At 41.3% G+C, this 20667-nt stretch overlaps 1 protein-coding gene across 1 annotated transcript; it reads right to left on the reverse strand.

The window, feature by feature from the left end:
* Nucleotides 1-831: 831 nt before the first annotated feature.
* Nucleotides 832-20667, reverse strand: si:dkeyp-84f3.5 (uncharacterized protein LOC334144 homolog). The gene is made up of 2 exons (XM_038285496.1): nt 20514-20667; nt 832-3304 (listed from the first exon to the last, which is right to left on the reverse strand). The coding sequence occupies exon 2, from the start codon at nt 3165-3167 to the stop codon at nt 1194-1196; it is 1974 nt and encodes a 657-aa protein (XP_038141424.1). The 5' UTR covers nt 3168-3304; nt 20514-20667; the 3' UTR covers nt 832-1193.

Here is a 20667-nt window from a genome sequence, read left to right on the forward strand (position 1 = left end):
CATCAAGCTTTTTTGCTGTGATACTACAAAATGTGCATTAGAAAAAGTTGACAGAAACGGCCCTATTCTTACCAGAATCTAATCTGCTAATAATCATATTTGATTAAAGTCTGTTGAAGCAGACATATATAAAAGCAAAAAATATATAGGAAAATATGCCTTTTGCAATAACTTACGTGCAATAACCATTTAATACCCTGTGCAATAACCTATTTATACTTAATAACCTGTGCAATAACCTGTACAATAATCCTGTTAAATAAGAGACTTCAGCTGGTGTGTATATTATATGTATATACACCATCTGAAGTCCCTTATTTAACAGGATTATTGTACAGGTTATTGCACAGGGTATACATTTTTCCTCCTTTTCACACCTTCTTTTGACTGTTGAGCTGACGTGACGAGATAATTTCTCCACTGTGAGACGAATAAAGCCCATCTAGATCCTGAGAAGAAAGGGAAAAAAAAAGTTTTCATCACCAAAAAGCAACTGTGGAATGAAGAGTACTGCTCTCAACCACTTATGGTTATCAAAAAGAGTAATAAGTTTGGCCTGGACCACTTAACCCCAGCCAGTCATGTAAGGATTTTAGAGCATCTACTGAAGCAAGTTTTCCATCTCTCCCTAGCCCAACACACTTAAATCAAATATCTCAATAACCTCCTGAATTGAACTGAGGTTCTGCAGAGGACCCAATTATTTGACTGTAGATTTTATTAATTTAAAGTAGGAATATATATAAAAGGTTCAGGACACCGGCCTTCGAGAATTGTCTCTGACATCCCTACCTTAAAACAATACAGAATAAAGTTTACTTTAGGCACATGTTCTGGTTTACATTTAAGTGGATTTTACAGTTGCCACAGAAAATAGGGAGTCAAAGCAATACTTTCAAGCATTAGAGAAATGTATCTTATTTTAATGACAATCTAATGAGTGACAATGCTATAGGTTCAAAAATGATGAATATATGCATACACATAAAGTAATTAAATTCAACAATTTAAGTAAAACACAGTTAAAATGAACTTTACCGTAATATACGTCACTAAAAAAATTGAAGAAGCCAGGTGACCTGCAAAAAATGTCAATGGGAGTATAGTAGCATGATACACAAATGTCTTTTTATGGGTCCATTTGATAAAAAAGTATTTTGTAAACTCTCCACCAATACCATTTCCCCCATCCATTAGTTACCCTTTGTGTCTGGGCCATGAGAAGCCTGGTGCTGAAGAAATGTGTCCAAACCTGAAAATGTTTCAGTGCATTCATAAAGAGCCTCGTGAGGACTTCTTTTCTCAGCATGTTTTTGGTCAAAAGTGTCGTCCTCTATGTCTTCTGGATCATCGTTTTTAAGCTCTTTTTCTACATCGTTTCCAATTTTAGGAGATTTCTGTCCATTATCATCCTCATCGTCATCATCAACATCAGAGTGTTGAGTTTCTCTGTGACTTTCCATTTCAACCTGAAGAGATGAACTATTCTTAATCTCGGGTGGAGACTTGGTAGGCTCTTTCTTGTGATAGCGCAAATGTCGCTGGTACACACATAAAAGCCCAAATTTCTTTCCACACTCAAGACATCTGTAGTTAACTCTACCACCTTTTCCAGTTTGCTCTCCTGAAGTCAGCTCTTTTTCAGAGGATTCTTTTGAGTTGTCCTCAGGAGCTTTAATCTGTTTCTCCTCATCAACCGAATTAGATGATGGCCCATTTTGTGTATTTGTGTGCAAGAGTTTCAAACCTTCGGTTTTGTGGTACATGACGACATGTCTTCTCAAATCACAACGCTGTGGAAAATGTCTTCCACAAAATACACAAGTGTGCATGGTTCCCTTATGATATCTCATGTGTCGAGATAAACTACTAGAGTGATTAAAGACTCGATGGCAGTGCTTACAAGGATGAAGTTTTCCATTTGGATTTGATCTCCTTCGGCTTCTATTTGGGGGTAGAACTCTCTTGAAGGGCTTTTGGTGCTCCTGATTCATCTTATCAATTTCTTCCTGAGTTTGATGTGTGACATGGTGCTCCTTTAGGGTTGATAAACTCTCAAACCGATCACCACACAAACCACATCTGTAGGGAGTGAATGTGGGTTGCTTATTCTTTTCATCGCAGTCATCTCTTGTGATTTTCCGGCTTCCGTTCTTAGTATCATCGGACGTACCGTTTGTATGGCAGTTGACAAGTTCCCCGTCTTCAGAATTCTTGGAATTCTCTTCAATTTCAGAATTTGATTCAAACTCCACATCAGGCTCCTGTCCCTTGCAGTGATACAAAGAATGTATCTGAAGGTCTGACATCCAAAAGAATACTAGCTTGCACTTGTTGCAGGGATATGCCTTTTTGTCTTCCTTAGTCTCTAGTTTACCCGCAACCTTGGGGATGGAGTGATTCTCTTTCTGATGAGCATTGAGTGCATCGACTTTAAGGAATCTTTTACCACAGAGACCACATAAGCTACATTTTTCATTCAAGTGGCCTTGGAGGTGTTTCTTGATGCTCTGTTTATCTTCAAAGATCTTGCAGCACAGAGTGCATCTGAAGCCCCTCTCAGAGTTCCCATATTGCTGGTGACGTTGCAGACTCTGTGAGCTGCTAAATGACCGGTTGCATATTTCACAACGGTAATGGGTCTGTTGTGATTCTTCCGAGTTCAAGCCGGGTGGCCTGGGTTTAAATGCAACTTTGTATGAGGGCGACTGGGAGTTCAAAGTTGCAGAAACGGGCCTATTGGATGATGGCAAATGTGATGGCAATCTTTCAGGAGTCATTGGTGCAGTAGAATTGTTTGGCACTGCTGAAGAATTTATTGGTGCTGGAAAGGAGTTTATTGGGGCCACAGAAGAATTTATTGGTTTTGCAGAGGAATTAAAAGAATTCAGCTGGGCTAACCCATTAACAATAATCAGAGTGCCATTTTCTTGAAGGACATATTCCCGTGGGATTTCAAATCCATTTGATGAGCCATCAAAGGAAAAGGATTCCAAAGGCCCGTGAAGAGTCATATGGGCCAATATATTGGAGTATTGACTGAATCCATCACCACACTCCGTACAGATGAAAGTACTGGCTTCTCCTCCCGATTGTGCTGGAGCAACATTATTCACAGCTGTCTGTTTTTCCATGTTTAAACGATTATGTCCGTGTGCTGATGGCATCACTTTTGAACCTGTATTTGCAGCTAAATTTCTATACAGACATGGGCAGAGATATCCATGTCAGGGCAATCAGTGAAGTCCTCTTGTCCCACAATATAATGAGATTTCAACTCCTTAGATCTTCCACTTTGAAGCACCTGGAAAATAAGACAAGTAAAGATGAAAAACACAAATAATGTGAAAAGATGCTATACAATGTTTGCAAAGATGACTCCAATAGAATTACAGAACAACCCAACCACAGTACTTGGCCAACATTGATCCTTACTGACAAGCTGGCATTCAAACATGAGTTGATTCTTTAAATGCAATCCAGCTGGCACTGAATGCCAAATCAAGTTTCTTTTTTATAAAACAGTCCTTACATACAGGCAGTGGAGTGCCTATACAAAAGGTTTTCAAACTTTACCTTGGGGCTGACTGTTTTGGATGTTTTAGATGTGCCTATGCTCCAGCATGTCTGTATCAAAAAATTGCTTTCCCTCCTCAGCTGCTACAAAACACTACAGAGACCTGGTAATCAACCATATATTTAGGTCAGGCATATGGAGGTTGGATTGGCTTGTGAAGTTCAAAAGCTTGACAAGGAGACGACTGCAGCATCCAGTCAAACTTCCTTCTTGTGGAAACACTTTGTTGATTTACCTGGCCCTGTAAAACGTGACTGACATACAGTCTCTTGTGAAAGTTTTCGGCCCCTTTGGACTTTTCAACCTTTTGCCACATTTAAGTGTACACGTCGATTTTACCCATTTGAGTTAATTGCAGCATCCCAACCATGTTCAGTATGAGTCCTGCATAAGACTTAGTCCGAATGAGCTTACAGACAAATGAATAAAGCTCTTCTGCCATGCCTGCAGAGATAATGTTTAAAGGAAGGGTTGGACTGTCCAGGTTTGGAAGGATGCTGAAACGGCTGCTTAATCAAGCCAAACCGGCCTATGGTCAGAGTAAGGCTGGGTGATAAATCAAATAAATTCGATTAATTGATGTTTTTAAAAGTCCACGATTTGAAATTTTGCTAAAACGTAAAATCGAGAACATCTCTCGATTCTATTTCTCTTCTACTTGCATGTTTGCTTCGGCTGCTTCTTTGCTCCTTCTACCCAAAAGCATGCGGCACTGTTTACTCACCCCATGACCACTGCCCAATCTAAAAAGTCGGTACCGAGAAAAGGAACTTGTTTTTCATCGATTATATGGAAGTAGTTCGGCTTTGACAAGGCTGACGTGGAGTAGACCACAGTAATGTGCAAGGTTTGTCCAAATGCTATCAAAACCAAGACTAGCAGCTCAACTAACATGTTTCAGCATCTCCGGCAAAGGCACCCCACAGAATGGGAGCAGCGCTCCCAGATTTGGGACTGCAGCGGCAATAGCACGACAAGAAAAGACCACAAACTCTGGCCATCTTATTTTCTAAAGCGCTGCCGTACAAAAGTGAAGTGTGCAGATGACTGCCGCTGTAGTTGTTAATATAGGGATGGACATGGCACCCATTTACATAGTAGAGAAGCCTGGCTTCTTCACATACTAAAAGTGTGTGATACAAAATATGACCCGCCGAGTCAAAACACAACAAGCACTCTGTATAAAGTTGGACTATGCTGGGTTTTATGCAACTACTACAGTCCTTTGGTCCGGTCGACCTCTCCAGCCATACATGAGTTTAACTGTCCATTATATGGACGTAAATTGGGCTCTCAACCGTGACTGTTTAGAAACCACCTACTTCCCCAAAGATAAATACAAGTTATTTACTGTTCGATAAAAGGCATATTTCAGCAAATGAAGCTCTTTTTTTCTTGCTCTTCTGCTGAACATATAGGTGTACATTTTTTTTTTTACTGATAATCAGTACAATGATTGGTGGATGAACATTTGTGTTTACTTGCATAAGATTTATGTTAAGAATATTTAAGTTTACATTTTTTTTTTTACAATACATTTATTCTTGACTAAATATTTGGTACTTTGTACAATATTTTTCGAACAACGTAAACCTATTTTAAAATACATGCAAGTAGTTTTTAAAGCTTCAATTAAAACCAATTAAAATCTAATCATCCAAGATGACTTAAAAAAAAAATTTGAGATTTTATTTTTAGCCATACACCAAGCCCTGAGTCAAAGTATTTTATATACTGATGCATAGACACCATCCCGCCTGCAGGCTGATCATCAGAGCAGCATCTGACTTGGTCAATCTGCAGTTTGCATGTTAAGCGGAGATATAAACGTCACTTCCCAATATGGAGAAAAGATCGAAAAGAAACAGAAGCTGGCTTAATTAGAAAAGAGGCAACTGGAAAGATATGGGTGCAAAAAGGTGGGATATATGACATTTTGCTTTAGCAAAATCTTTAAAAAAAAGAAAATGCCCCCAATAAAAAATCCAGTTGAGAACCCAATGAAAAGGTTTGAAAACCACTCCTTTAGACATGCATAACATTAGTCAAGAACATCATCAATGAATATTGTGGTGAAAAGCCTGTCAATAGGCTACCAATTGAAACCAGGTCAGTCAAAGTTGGGAAACATCCAAGATGTGCTTTAGTCGTAGGGAAGCGTCTGTTCCAACCGTTGCATTTCCGAATTCTCCTGAGTGGTGCCCGACTTTACACGAGTGAATAAAGTGAATGTGATTAGTCGTTTACCAAGGGGGCTGAATTGTCATGGCGGAAGGTTTGCAAGCATGTTTGGTTGTGGCCGGTTTGTCGGAAGCGTCTTGCTAGCCAGTTAGCAACTTAGTGCTAGTAGGTTCCCAATGGGAAAGTACATTGGGGCCAAGTAGCACTTAGCAACGACCCTGTCAAGAAACACTATGGACAGCGGAAATATGCACAAGGAGGAGAGTTTTTGTGTCGGAAGTTGTGGATGAGTCTCCTTCGTCATACATTTTTTATTTAGAGGAGGAAGGCGGGGACGAAGTTGTCGTAGAAGAGGACGCCAGGGTGGAAGAAGCTTCGTTTAGCGTAGAAGGCTTACAGCCGTACATGTTTGAGCCCTTGCCTTGTAACGCTGCCAGTTCTGTTAGCTCTACGCCTGCCGAAGACACAGACGCCCATTCCCATGAACACTGGGACCTAACTTAATGGTAAAGTCAATTATTCTTATTTCAACCGTTGCATATATTAGCTGCGACATATGAATCAGAGGCTATGACTGAAAAAATTTGATTGACAGATGACCGTTGATATATGATTGGCCGAATTTAGGTGTACAAGCTTACGTATAACTAACTAGCATGCATAAGAGAATTTAAAAAAACCCTCAGACTTTAGGAGGATTTTTTTATACAAATTTTCTAACTTTTGGGACTTTAAGGACCAGGGATGAAAAACATCGTCTTAGGCTCTAGCTTCCGTAATTAACAGGTTATGGCTGCTTATTGCAAGAGACTAGAGCCTCTTTCCCACTGAAAATACCGGCCGACCCGTTAACGATTGGCATTTGGCTCTCTTCTCATCTGCAAAAAAAGCTGGCTCTAACCGCTAGCTAGCAAGGTGCATGACCTTTGTCCCCCCACAACTGCATGTCTGATGTACACCATCATGCTGTGTGAGCGTTGATGATGTCACCAGTGCGACATAAACTTAAGTAAACAATGCAGAGCAACATGTCAGAAACCAGGTCGTTTGCATGTGTGTCGCAGTTAACCCACGGCCAGTCTTTCGGGATCACTCACGGGTGAACTGTGTGTCACTGGATGCCTCTAGACACGCCATCACCATGATTCAAAATTGGGCATATCTCAAAAATGTCTGCATCCTTACGTTGCGTTCAATGGTGTCACCTAATTTAGAGGGTCAACCCGGCTCCGGTGTTCCCACAGCATGCCAATCAGAGCTGAGGATTTTGTTGAGTGTCACTTGCTAATTTTTCTGACCAAGTTAGACATCCATCATGGAGCCGTTTCTACTACCATTGCCCAAGCTGATTGTTCCCGGGTTTAAAAGGGTTTTTCGGTAGTTGGGAAAAACGTATGACTTGCTATTACAAAAATCTTTTCACATGTGGCCCTTTTCTACTAGCTATATTCTGCATTCATCTTCACCCAAGCACATCTCTGCCGGTCAGAGAGGAACTCTGCTTCAAGTAATCTGGATCATGTAAAGATAATAGGCCCATTAACACTACCCTCTAAAAACCAATCTGTAGAGTTCGGGCTGAGCTTGGATCAGTTAACCATGCTGAGCTTGGTACCTTATAACCGTTTAAACAACATTCTAACACAGTTCCTCGCCTCCTAGTGATGCTCTACGTTACTATTGCTCTCTAGAGGGAAACAAGCAAAGCAACGAGGCGGCACCCACAACATTCAGGAAGTTATGTATTGTTATCATTGTGGTATTTCGTTGTTTGCGGAGAGTCAGGCGAAGAAGGCAGCCTTTGGTGATTTTACTTGACAGAGTCTGCTTTTGGGAAGTGGATATGACAAACAAAGTTCATCACAATGCTAAGCAGAATTATCACTGGAAATTGTGTGGCAAGGTAAGGAAGCTAGTATTTTCATGAATGTCTGAAATTTCATGATTACGGAGGCTGACTGTAAGGAGATGAAGTGGTCTGCTCATATGTTTTTGTTCTCCGAGAACCAGAATCGAACCGCACCTTGCCCTACTGTTGAACTAATACCAGTTTAGTGCGGTTTGGTTGTGTCTAGCATGGTCCGGTTCAGTTTTACGTGCCATTTACACTCAACAGTTATCTCGGTTACTGTGCTCAGACTGATCTCGGCACGGTTTCAAAAGGGTAGTATAAATGGGGCTATAAAAAGGATGGGGCAACCCTTTAACTCTAACAAGAGAGGAAACAATGCACTTAGAAAGTTATCTAAATAACACCAAAAAAAGGGAAAAATAATTTAATTTAGAGGAAACAATTTTGTTAAATATGCTTTACACCAAGGCATTTGCAATTCTCCAAAATTTTGTAATCGAAGAGGCACTCAATTTGGTCATATTGCCATCAGGGGGCCCTTATTAAAAGGGGCCATTCTGCAAGAGGAACAGGAGTCTACTGCCCCTCTCGACCAACTCAAGAGCCTTTCAGCTTGGATCAATTCCCTTTATTAGTAACAGTTAAATAGATCTGTTACTATTTTAGTGCCTGTTGCCTGCGATTCAAACCATTCCGAAAACATCCTTAAACGCAGTGTCAGAGGACTTTCTCACCAACTGGTCAAGGGGTGTATTCACCCATTGCAGTTCATAAAAAAAAAAAAAAAATTTTAACGGATAAAATTGTATCCAAAGCCTATTGCATAGTACAAGGTTGCAATAGAGGACGTGCTGTGGACATCAGGCAAATAAGTGACACCCGCGACTTCTCTGCTCGTACATAAAACATGACCAGTAGCTACTGCAGTTTCTTTCCTATTGCCTTGAAAACACAAGGAAAAAAAAACATGCATAGTGGTGTGCCTACTGACAAGGAAAAAAAAAGAGGGCATCTAATTCCAACGCTTACCCAAAGACTTGGAAAAGGTAGTGAGATGGCTGGCATCGGTGAGGAGACAGAGCTTCCAACGAACTACAACTTGCAAAATTTGCAGCGATCACTTCATAAATGGTTAGTCTTAGTCAATGTTAATTTATCTAGACAGATGTCGAACTGGCCCCTGATATTACTCAAAAACAAGCGTTTTAGTTTTGTAAGCCTGGTGGGCCACCAGGCTTTACTTGCTTTTCATCTCCGATGGCGACTTGCATTGCAATACCTAGTAGGGACTGGAGTCACATGGTGGCGACTACCGTTTCCACAGCTAGAGGCGACTGGCATTGCAACAGCTGGTGGGGACTAGCGTAGGGTTGGGCGATATGAAGAAAATCTAATAAAGGGATATTTTTGAGCAATAATTGAATAAACAATATATATCACGCTATGTTTAAATTACCTTCAAAAACAGTAGAGTGCATAAAATTAAAATGATATACTCATTCAAACTTTTCGTTTTCATTTTATTTTAACCAGCTCAAGGCTTTTCACTAATAATGTTGCAACATTATATTTTTCGGTGCCAGTATTAGACCTTTATTAACAAGATCCACGCAAACAAACAGGACCCAAAGCAAAAACATGCAATACTAAATAAAATGCAAAATAAAAAAGGGCTCTTTTGCGCAAAATAAAAAAAGAAATTGACCTCAAACTACAAAAACAAAAGGGGAAACACTGTCCAAAAATTAGAGCATTATCAAAGCATCTCAAAACTATTTGCATTGACCTTTATTTGCTGGCAATTTTGAAGAAGCAAAAAAAGTTGTAAAACTGGGTACATTGTGAAGTTCAGAGAAAGCCTGCAAAACCTCTGAACAAAAACCAGCAATGTTTTTTGCAGCTTCTCAGTCTCGCGGTGGTTAGCACTGCTGTCTTGTAGCAGGAAGGTTCCGGGTTCTCTGCCCGGGGTCTTTCTGCATGAGTTTGCATGTTCTCCCTGAGCATGCGTGGGTTCTCTCCTGGTACTCAGGCTTCCTCCCACAGTCCAAAAACATGACTGTCATGCTAATTGGCTGCTCTAAATTCTCCTTATGCTGGTCATACACTGTGCGATTTTCGTGGCGATTTTCCAGTCATGTGAGAATCTTTTGATCGGGCCGACTTTCAGCCTGATCGTGCGTCGTGTAGTTTACAGGACCTTACAAGGGGCGATCAGCCTCTCATGACCACCTCCCGATCAGGAATCGTGAGGTCTTGAGACCATTGTGGGCATATCGCTCAGTGCATATGAGCAAACAAGAATTCTTCTGTAAACACACAGCATGGCAGGGATGCAATGAGTGAAATGCAGTTCTTTCTGTAAAATTGACAGACCGTAGTAGCCATGTTTGCTCAGCCATGTCTTTTTTCCAAAAATGTTGTCGCCTATTTTTATGGCTTTCAGCACAAAATTGCACAAATTGCCAAGGCAGCGCATTTCACTCTAGTGAGTTTAATATTCCCCTTCTATTTGTTTGGGTTCCAGATAGACGAGTCAGAGCAGCTCCTTCTCACTGTGGAGCCGAGTTTTACGTGGTTTTTAATCGTACAAGGTGAGCAGGCAGTTCGCATGAAAGCGTCAGGCCGAACATAAATCGTGAGCTGTGAACTCACACTGTATGACTTAATCCTGCAGTTTAGTCGTACAGTGTGAGCAGTAGCTGCGTGCAACGACTGAAAAAAAATAAAATAAAAATTGCACATTGTACCTCCGGCTTTAAGTGTGAGTGTGCGCCCGAATGGTGGTTTGCACTTGTCTGTGTTGCCCTGCAATGGGCTGGCTCTTTACCATATAGTAAGACTCAGCAGTGACATGGAATAGTCCAGTGGTCCACATATAAAGCCTTAAAAGGCCAAGCTTCATCTTATATCAGAGATATGATTGTTCATTATGTTCCTAACAGAGCACTCAGCTCTCAATCTGCAGGTTTAAGCCAGGCATACACTATGTGATTTAATCCATCGTTGCTAGAGCTCACACTGTACGGCGAAACTGCAGGGTGTTGTCATACAGTGTGAATACACAGCTTAAGATGCATGATTTCACATTGTATGGCCTGACGCTTGGATGCAAACTACCTGCTCACACTGTACGTCTAAAAACCATGACACACTCAGCTACGCAGTGAGATGCCGCTACTCGAACTCATCTATCCGGAGGCCAAATGAGTAGAAGAGGAATATGAAGCTAACTAGAGTGAAATGCGCTGCCTTGGCCATTTGTGCAATTTTGTGCTGAAAGCTCCAAAAAGAAAAGGCGATGATTTATTTGGACAAAGACATGGCCGAGCAAATGTGGCTACTACGGTCTGTCAATTTTACACAAAGAACTACATTTCACTCACACCCCGCCATGCTTCTGTGTTTACATCTGAGAGGAAGAAGAAGAATCCTTGTTTACGCATGCCCACTGAGCGATTTGCCCACGACGGTCGACTGAAAATCAAACACGTTTGATGTTCTCCCGATCTAATGATTCCTGATCAGGAGGTGGTCGTGAGAGGCTGATTGCCCCTCATAGATGTTTTAGTTCGGCCTGTTTTTCAGTGTAACCCTGTTTCCCTGACTGTGACTGGTTGGATGTGCCGTCTTCGCCCTGACGTTGGAGCTGGCTCGGAGCTCGTCTGTCTGACTGCGCGTTTCCTGGACAGGGCAAGGTTAAATCAGTTGTCCCAACACCTGTCTTTAAACAACAACTCCGCCACGAGGAAAAGTGTGGCGGTATATAATTGAAGCAACCAAGCCTTTTAAAAACAACATGCCAATAAGGAGGCGGGGGAGTGAGGATCTAAAGCACCCAGGGCGAAGGGAAGGTTTATTGAAAAATAGCGCTTTGGGAAGACTGGGCTTTGCAAGAGGCTGGCTTAATTATGACAAGAAAGATAAACTGATCAGTGTGCAGCAAATACGCAAAAGAGAACAGACATGATTAATTTCTCGCTGGCTGTAAGTCTGTGAAACTGGATGAACAACCGTGAAAACAAACAGTAAATGCCACACTTGCTGGATGTCGACGTCTAAGGCTCAGTCGAAACAACTCAGCTCAGCTGGCTACATCAGGGCACTCACAAAGATAATATTTTGTTGCACTGTCCATGCCATTGGGGGAAAGGCTACGCTTTCACCTTTGGATAATATAACACATGAAAATTATTTGCGTTTTTTTTAATGGTTTTATTTATGGCCACTTTATCAAGTATAATGCATTTGCACTTTTTTTTAATGAAATGTATTGAAATTCTAAATTACAACTTTATTTAATAAAACATTACTATAACCACACGGCTGCACTTCATATAATGCCTTAGTGAAATAATATGTCCTCAAAAATACATCAGAGCAAATAATTTTTTTTCCTGGCTGGTAAAAATATGCTTGGCTGGCAAATTATCTTCCAGTCCACTTGGCCGGTGAGTCAAAAAGTTAATTTCAGACCAATTAGGGCTGCAACTAACAATTATTTTGCTATCTGTTGATTACTTTATTGATTAATAATCAGATGGGAGAAAAAAATCCTTGAAGATGTTTTAACAGAATTAAACTAGTTTTTCACTTGTTGAGTTCTGGATAGAGCTTATTGACAGAAGAAAGTGTTTATCTTAAATGCAAAATGTTTATGTTGTTTCTTCTTTTACAATTTTGGTATACCGTATTTTCACGACCATAAGGCGCACCGTACTAAAAGGCGCAGTCTCAGTTATGTGTCTCATTTCTGTATTTAACACACACATAAGGCGCACCGGACTATAGGGCGCGTTTTTTATATACAGGTTCATGTCCTCTACTACCTTTAAATAGCTCTACTGCGTATTTAAAAACACAGCGGGCCCAAAACTGAGTATGACTGTGCTTTATTCATGTATTTATTACAAAGTATTAATCAAACCTGGGAGCTGGCCGTGAGACATACACATCGCAGATGACACAGCGCTGTGATCGCTCCTAAATTAACTTAAAATCCTGAAACCTGCCGACGGAATTTGTTTGCTTTTATTACCGGTATCCTGGTGCCTGCAGTTTAAATTATTTAGATGAAAAACACCTGCCAGCAGCCGCGGTGAGGCTGCTGTTGAAGGGATTTCTACTGCGGCGCACCGCTGGTATGTGGGGGTCTGAGCGCCTCCGACAGAAATAGATAATCTGGATGAACTGACTGCAATTATTAAGTTTTCAGGTGGACTTTCTCACTTAAAAACATATTAAAACTAGGGCTGCAACTAACGATTATTTTGAAAATCGATGAATCGGCCGATTATTTTTTCGATTAATCGATGAATCGGACACAAAATATTTTTTTTATATTAACCTCTTCATTCCAAAATAAACATTTTAGACAGAACAAACAAGCACACAAGTACAGGTTGCTCATTAACTGTACTGGTGCAATATGAAAAATAAATGTTTGTGTTAAAACTACGCAAACTTACATGAGAAATGTAGCTGTACATCCACAAAATATAGGCTACTTTGTTTCATAAAGCGCAAAAAGAGACAGGCATTTTTGTTTTTAAAAGCCCCTAAGGGGTTCAAACAATAGCCCCCCCCCCCATTTCAACAAATGAGGTTTTTTTTAGACTAGAAGAGTTCTGCCTTTTAAGACAGGAAAGTATAGCAGTTAAAGTTGCTACTTGAGAAAATCCTGAACCCTAGAGATAAAAATAGCCCTGTGATTCAAATTATAAATTGTATTTGGAATAAAAATGAGAGAACTAGGGGTGCTAAAAAACACATCCTCCAAAGACAGATATTTACATGGGAATGTGGCAAATAATGAATTGACATATTACTGATCTTGCTGGATTTTATTCTGCTTTACTTCCATAAATTGCAGGATCTTCTTTACTTTATCTTTGCCAGAAGATTTAAACTTTAAAAGCCTTGCCCTCATTATTTGCAAGTTAATTTATTTATAAAGAAAATATAAACGCTGCTTAAGCTAATTCAAATGAAATTAAAAGTAAAATAAGAAGCCAACCTTATCACTGTCTGTAACCTACTAACAAGCTAAGGAAAGCATCAGATGAGCTACCTGAGAAACTAACTTACGTTTCCCCACTTTAAAATGAAAAAAACACGGTTACTCATCCTGCTGATCAGCTCTCTTCACTGCCATTGAAGGCTCCAACGTGTTTTCTTTTCAGGTGCTGCGTCATAACAGTGGTGCTTCCGTGCCATGTTCATTTGTTTTTACAAAAGTTGCATGTTACGACTTTTTTCACTTTACAAAGCGCAGGCTATTTTAATTATTGTGATCAATTTGCGCCGTCAATCCCGGGGCATGCGCGCTTCATTTGCAGTCTGGACGCTGAGGGTAAACTCCTCACTAAAATCCTGCGGCTCTGACTGCAGCGCTGAGAGGGATTCTTGTGGGAGAGGGAGAAAGGCGTTGGGATGGGGGAGGCGCCCCACGGCAGCAGCTGCCGCTGTAGGAGAAGAGTAGGAACGATACATGCTTTCACGTAAGAGTCTCCAAAAGCCGCCAGTGACACCGTAAAAAGTCGCCAGATTTGTCGCTAGTAGCTTTTTAAAAAAATAGTCGCTGGAGGGGTCTGAAAAGTCGCTGAGTTGGCAACACTGCAACTGCGGCGCTGACTCGCTCCGCCATATTTTTTTTTTCTTCCCCGGGATGACGGCGGCGGCGGATGACGCATTAATCGCGCGACACAACTAATCGATGATTATATTCGTTGCCAACGCTTTTAAAAGTCGATTTTTATCGATTTTATCGATTCGTTGTTGCAGCCCTAATTAAAACTACTTTATTCCCACTGATCACAGCAAATATAGCTGCAAGATTTAGATTATTTAGATGAAAAAACACCTGCCAGCCGCCGCGGTGAAGAGGAGGAGACCTGGCCCAGAGGCTGCTGTTGAATTAAGTTTTCAGGTAGAAAAATAGAGCGGGAGCAAAACTGAGTATGATTGTGCTTTATTCATGTATTTATTACAAAGTATTAATCAAACCCATCAAAGTCATCATCCTCTGTTTCTGAATTAAACAGCTGCGCTAAATCAGACATGCCAATTTCCCCTTCTTCGCTGTCAGAGCCACTTTCCGTGCAGCGCGGCTCCTCAGAAATAATGCCGGCTTTTGCGATAGCTTGAACAACAGAGCCAGCAGACACTAGTCCAAGCATCAACAATCCATCCGCAAACGGTGGCGTAACTTGCCCGGCGCTGCCTTCCACTTATCCTGAAACTGTGGTCTCCGTCTGTCATCCATCGCTCCCACGCCGCTCGCAGCCTTACTTTGAACGGCCGCTTCACACTGATGTCGAGCGGTTGAAATTCCTTTGTCAGACCCCCGGGATAACGGCGAGCACAGCGTTCATTTGATTCACCTTTTTTTTTCACATCGGCTGTGAGATGGGCACGCAGCGATGGTGATGCGTGGAAAAAAGCACCTGGTCTCCTCACATACACCTGCCTTTCATCATCTCCTCATCCATCCAGCCTTTTTCATTTGCGTTAATGTCATCAGAGCGCTGTGTCTGTCTCGCTGTCAGCTCCCAGATCAGCTTCTCTGATTGGTTGATGCGGCGCGTCCAGCAGCAAAACTTCAATTTTTCCATCTCGAGCAGCAGCAGCGCGTTGGCGGTGCGTCAGATGCTTAAACGCTCCCGAGGCGCTGCGCCTGCTGCTCAAAACGCGCTGCGGGACCTTTTGCTGCACCTATACGCGCGTCAACCATTGACTTTGCATGTAAACTCGCTGCTTCTGCTGCACCTGCTGGGTCCGGTTCACACCGATGTCGAGCGGTTGAACAGCGAGCACAGCGTTAATTTGTTTCCCCCTGTTTTTCACATCAGCCGTGAGATGGGCACGCATGGAGTTACATATTACCGTATTTTCACGACTATAAGGCGCACTTAAACGTCTTTTTTTCCCCTCAAAATGTGCGGTGCGCCCTTTGGTGCGGTGCGCCTTATGTGTGTTGTAACTGCGTCTTTTGAGACCACCTCATTGAGGAGATGATGAAAGAGTGGCTGAATGTAAGGAGACCAGGTGTTTTTTTTCCACTCATCACCATCGCTGTTAATATGTAACTCCATGCGTGCCCATCTCACAGCTGATGTGAAAAACATGGGGAAACAAATTAACGCTGTGCTCGCTGTTCAACCGCTCCACATCGGTGTGAACCGGACCCAGCAGGTGCAGGAGAAGCAGCGAGTTTACATGCAAAGTCAATGGTTGACGCGCGTATAGGCGCAGCAAAAGGCCCCGCAGCGCGTTTTGAGCAGCAGGAGCGTTTAAGCATCTGACGCACCGCCAACGCGCTGCTGCTGCTCGAGATGGAAAAATTGAAGTTTTGCTGCTGGAGGCGCCGCATCAACCAATCAGAGAAGCTGATCTGGGAGCTGACAGCGAGACAGACACAGCGCTCTGATGACATTAACGCAAATGAAAAAGGCTGGATGGATGAGGAGATGATGAAAGGCAGGTGTATGTGAGGAGACCAGGTGCTTTTTTCCACGCATCACCATTGCTTCGTGCCCATCTCACAGCCGATGTGAAAAAAAAAGGTGAATCAAATGAACGCTGTGCTCGCCGTTATCCCGGGGGTCTGACAAAGGAATTTCAACCGCTCGACATCAGTGTGAAGCGGCCGTTCAAAGTAAGGCTGCGAGCGGCGTGGGAGCGATGGATGACAGACGGAGACCACAGTTTCAGGATAAGTGGAAGGCAGCGCCGGGCAAGTTACGCCACCGTTTGCGGATGGATTGTTGATGCTTGGACTAGTGTCTGCTGGCTCTGTTGTTCAAGCTATCGCAAAAGCCGGCATTATTTCTGAGGAGCCGCGCTGCACGGAAAGTGGCTCTGACAGCGAAGAAGGGGAAATTGGCATGTCTTATTTAGCGCAGCTGTTTAATTCAGAAACAGAGGATGATGACTTTGATGGGTTTGATTAATACTTTGTAATAAATACATGAATAAAGCACAAACATACTCAGTTTTGCTCCCGCTCTATTTTTCTACCTGAAAACTTAATTCAACAGCAGCCTCTGGGCCGGGTCTCCTCCTCTTCACCGCGGCGGCTGGCAGGTGTTTTTTCATCTAAATAATCTAAATCTTGCAGCTATATTTGCTGTGATCAGTGGGAATAAAGTAGTTTTAATATGTTTTTAAGTGAGAAAGGCCACCTGAAAACTTAATACTTGCAGTCAGTTCATCCAGATGATCTATTTCTGTCGGAGGCGCTCAGACCCCCACATACCAGCGGTGCACCGACAGCAGAAATCCCTTCAACAGCAGCCTCACCGCGGCTGCTGGCAGGTGTTTTTCATCTAAATAATTTAAACTGCAGGCACCAGGATACCGGTAATAAAAGCAAACAAATTCCGTCGGCAGGTTTCAGGATTTTAAGTTAATTTAGGAGCGATCACAGCGCTGTGTCATCTGCGATGTGTCTGTCTCACGGCCAGCTTCCAGGTTTGATTAATACTTTGTAATAAATACATGAATAAAGCACAATCATACTCAGTTTTGCCCCCGCTGTATTTTTAAATACGCAGTAGAGGTATTTAAAGGTAGTAGAGGACATGTACCTGTATATAAAAAACGCGCCCTATAGTCCGGTTCGCCTTATGTGTGTGTTAAATACAGAAATGGCACACATAACTGAGAGTGCGCCTTTTAGTACGGTGCGCCTTATGGTCGTGAAAATACGGTAACAGCGATGGTGATGAGTGGAAAAAAAACACCTGGTCTCCTTACATTCAGCATCTCTTTCATCATCTCCTCAATGAGGTGGTCTCAAAAGTCGCAGTTACAACACACATAAGGCGCACCGCACCAAAGGGCGCACCGCACATTTTGAGGAAAAAAAAAGACGTTTAAGTGCGCCTTATAGTCGTGAAAATACGGTAATTACAGTTCTAAGTGGGTTGCTCTGCCAGCTAAAGGCACATTTTAGAGTCTCTAAATTCTAGTTCTAGATTAATTAATTATTAAATTAGAAGACAATTATTTCAATTATTCGATTAATCATGATAAACTGATAAATTGTCTCATCCCTAATTCTCACAACCAAAGACAGATTTTTATGAAATGCATTTTCCACCGCCTAAAAGGCCAATATTAATTCCCTTAAAATTAAGTTGCTGCTGAATGTTGATAAAATAATAGCATCAATATTTTGTAGCAGGTGATGCATCAATTTAAGATCGTAAAGAAACTCTTTCAAGTCTGGGGAACTGGAATCAAATAATTTTTTTTAATTTGAAAGGATAACAACCTGTTATATAGCAACATAAAAAGTCCAGTAAAAGAAAGTTGATAATGTTTTGGTTTCTGCTACCATTAACTGGATTTCTTCATTTGGCAATCGGAGCAGTGCAGATGTCCTTTTAAGCCGACCCGAACACATACCAAACAAAACACATCAGGACTATGGAAGAATATTATCTTTAAAGCTACTCCAATAATCACAGCATCTGGGAAGGTAGAGATAAGGGCAAAAAACTAGAAAATGATCTTGAAGTCTGAACCAGGCATTACACCTTTACCTTCTTCAAATAAGGTGGGGCACCATTTAAAATGATGGATTCTAGTGCTGATTCTGATAATTATTTTGTATTTGGATTCTTTTAAGAGAAGGGGTATAGAAGTTTACATGTTACAAATGATCTGGCTAATCAGTGTTCTCTATAGATAAAAAAGTCTGAGCTTCTTGGTTAATTTTAATTATATGAATATATAATTTTTTAACTTAACAGTAAATTAGCATAAGGTTACTTTTAAACCTAAAGTAGTAATATCAACCCTACAAAGCGCAATCTATCTTGTTAAATCTATTTTTTCCCCGCATGATTAAATTGTCACACACAGCTTTATTGTTAAAAGGCCCTATTAAAACACATCTACACATGCCGCACGTACTTGTACAGCCACAGACTTCTGTTATATTACTGGCCTGATTCTGGCTGTGGTACAATGCAAGGCTGAGCATCTGAACTAGCACATACATTCCAATTCAGGGAAATATATTCCAAGTGAGGTTTACTGCACCTAAATGTCAGGAATAAGAACATTTTGTATTGTTTGCTTCAATTAATTGATTTAATCATAATAAATAGATCCAAAATGAAAGTAAACAATGAGTACAGTTATGCTTAAAGTTATTCAGTCCGGCAGCTGTTGATGAAAGTGCTTCAAGAAACTGCCCGTAAAGAGGGAAATTATCTACTAAAACATGAAGTAAATGTGAGAAAGTATCTTCAAAAGGCCTTAAGGCTGATTTATACGTTGAAACGAAGTTGTCTGCGTAGGTGTCGCAGTGAACAAAAAGATGTCCCCGCCCCCTCCGCAGACACTCTGCTGCACCTCTCCCAAATTGTAGGTGACTGCAGACAGGAGGCCGGCTTGTTATGTTTTTATGACAGCATTTGCGGAAAACAACTCGTGAAGTTAAACCAGCTAGAAGAGCGAGGTGTACGAGAACGCTGGTACCCTTTTCCCACCTGGATCCCCACTCTTTTTGGCCCTTATTATTGCTCTGTTGTCGGACAAACTCGCCCCCACTTCCTCACCGCCTCGGCCGTATCTACAACCACAGCGTATAGCGCGGACCACGCTAAAAATTTATAATAAATCAAAAATGTCTGCGTCAAGCTCACTGCGGCACACTGCTGCGGGAGTATAACCAGGCCTAGTCCTCGACCCGGGTTTGAATCCTGCCTGTCGTCCTTTCCCAACTGTCTCTCCCTGTCTCTCATACTCCCTTTCCTGTCAGGCTACAGTTGAAAAAAAACCAGTCACTACTGCTGTAAAAACTAAAAAAATTATTAAATCTGAACGATTCCAGGAGAATTGAGAGGCTGGAAGTAGTCTCAATCGATTCCTGGCACCCCTCCAAAAATACAAAGCAGCTAAAATGATCTCTACAAAAAAGGTGGCATTTCGTTAAATCATCTGCGAAAAATGAAAGTGTAACTAAGATTATTTCATCCTATAATAGAAAAATGTTATCATCTCAGGCTTATAAAATACATGCCAACTATCATGCATCACTACCATAAGGCACATCATTGATCTCAGGGAGAACATATTATAAAATGTATCATAGTACCATTCACCAAACAATTCTTGCTTTCTTTTTTTATCATCAAATTATTGTCTCGGTTGTAATAATATGTCTTGCCTGTACTATCACTTTTCCTCCTTTGGAACTGATTATTTTAATTAAATGCTGTCAGTCAATGATTTAAATACCCAGAACAGAGAATTTTTAAGCAATCAGTTTTTGCTCTGGGTTTATTTAAGCAGGGTTTGATGTGTCTAAGTGTTTCCTAATCTAAAAATAAAAAGGTTTCAAGCAAAGCAGAGCTATAATGTGCCACCCCCAGGTTTTCAAATATACAAATTCATTGAGTTTCTATATGGAAAAACATTCAAACGACGGAAACATCAATTCCCTCTCATATGTACACCATAGACACGATTGATATGGGTTGTCTTTAGTTATAAAAATAAAAAATAGTTTTATTTTCCGTTGATGTTTTAAAGAAAGGCGAAATCGGCACTACTGTAGCTAGCCCGAACATATACACATTGTACCATGCTAAAACATGCAACAATTCATTATTTAAGATGGTATTAACATATCCTACAAGAAGGCACAGACGGTTGTTAGTGTAATCTTTGGGAAGAGCAAATGTAGAACAATTTGAACTGCTTTAGATATCGTATTTGGGAAATGACTTGCTCTCTTTGTGAGCGTATTGTAGTCGGAACGGCTGACTTTAGCCTGTGCTAGCTGACGTTACACCTGGTAGATCGGATCGTTCTGGGGTTTAATTAGAATGTCAGAAAGTCACATCACTATATAAAAATCCAACTACAGATCTTAGGTTTGCCATTACTTACCGTAACCTCTCGTATATAAAAGAATACGGGGACTATAAAAGGATAAACCCAGCAGAAATCCGACGGGAAATTTTAGCCTGTTAGCTGAAGCGGGCCCGATGGCTCCTCTTTTCTTCTTCTGTTTCCATTTTGTCACAGTGTAGTTAACGTTCGG

The sequence above is a fragment of the Cyprinodon tularosa genome, unplaced genomic scaffold (genome assembly GCF_016077235.1).
Source record: "Cyprinodon tularosa strain WSP-4 unplaced genomic scaffold, ASM1607723v1 ctg210, whole genome shotgun sequence".
Classification (NCBI taxonomy): domain Eukaryota; kingdom Metazoa; phylum Chordata; class Actinopteri; order Cyprinodontiformes; family Cyprinodontidae; genus Cyprinodon; species Cyprinodon tularosa.

What these genes read in the sequence shown, in the direction of transcription:
- si:dkeyp-84f3.5 (XM_038285496.1), bottom strand. Translation starts at nt 3,167, where the DNA reads ATGCCATCAGCACACGGACATAATCGTTTAAACATGGAAAAACAGACA.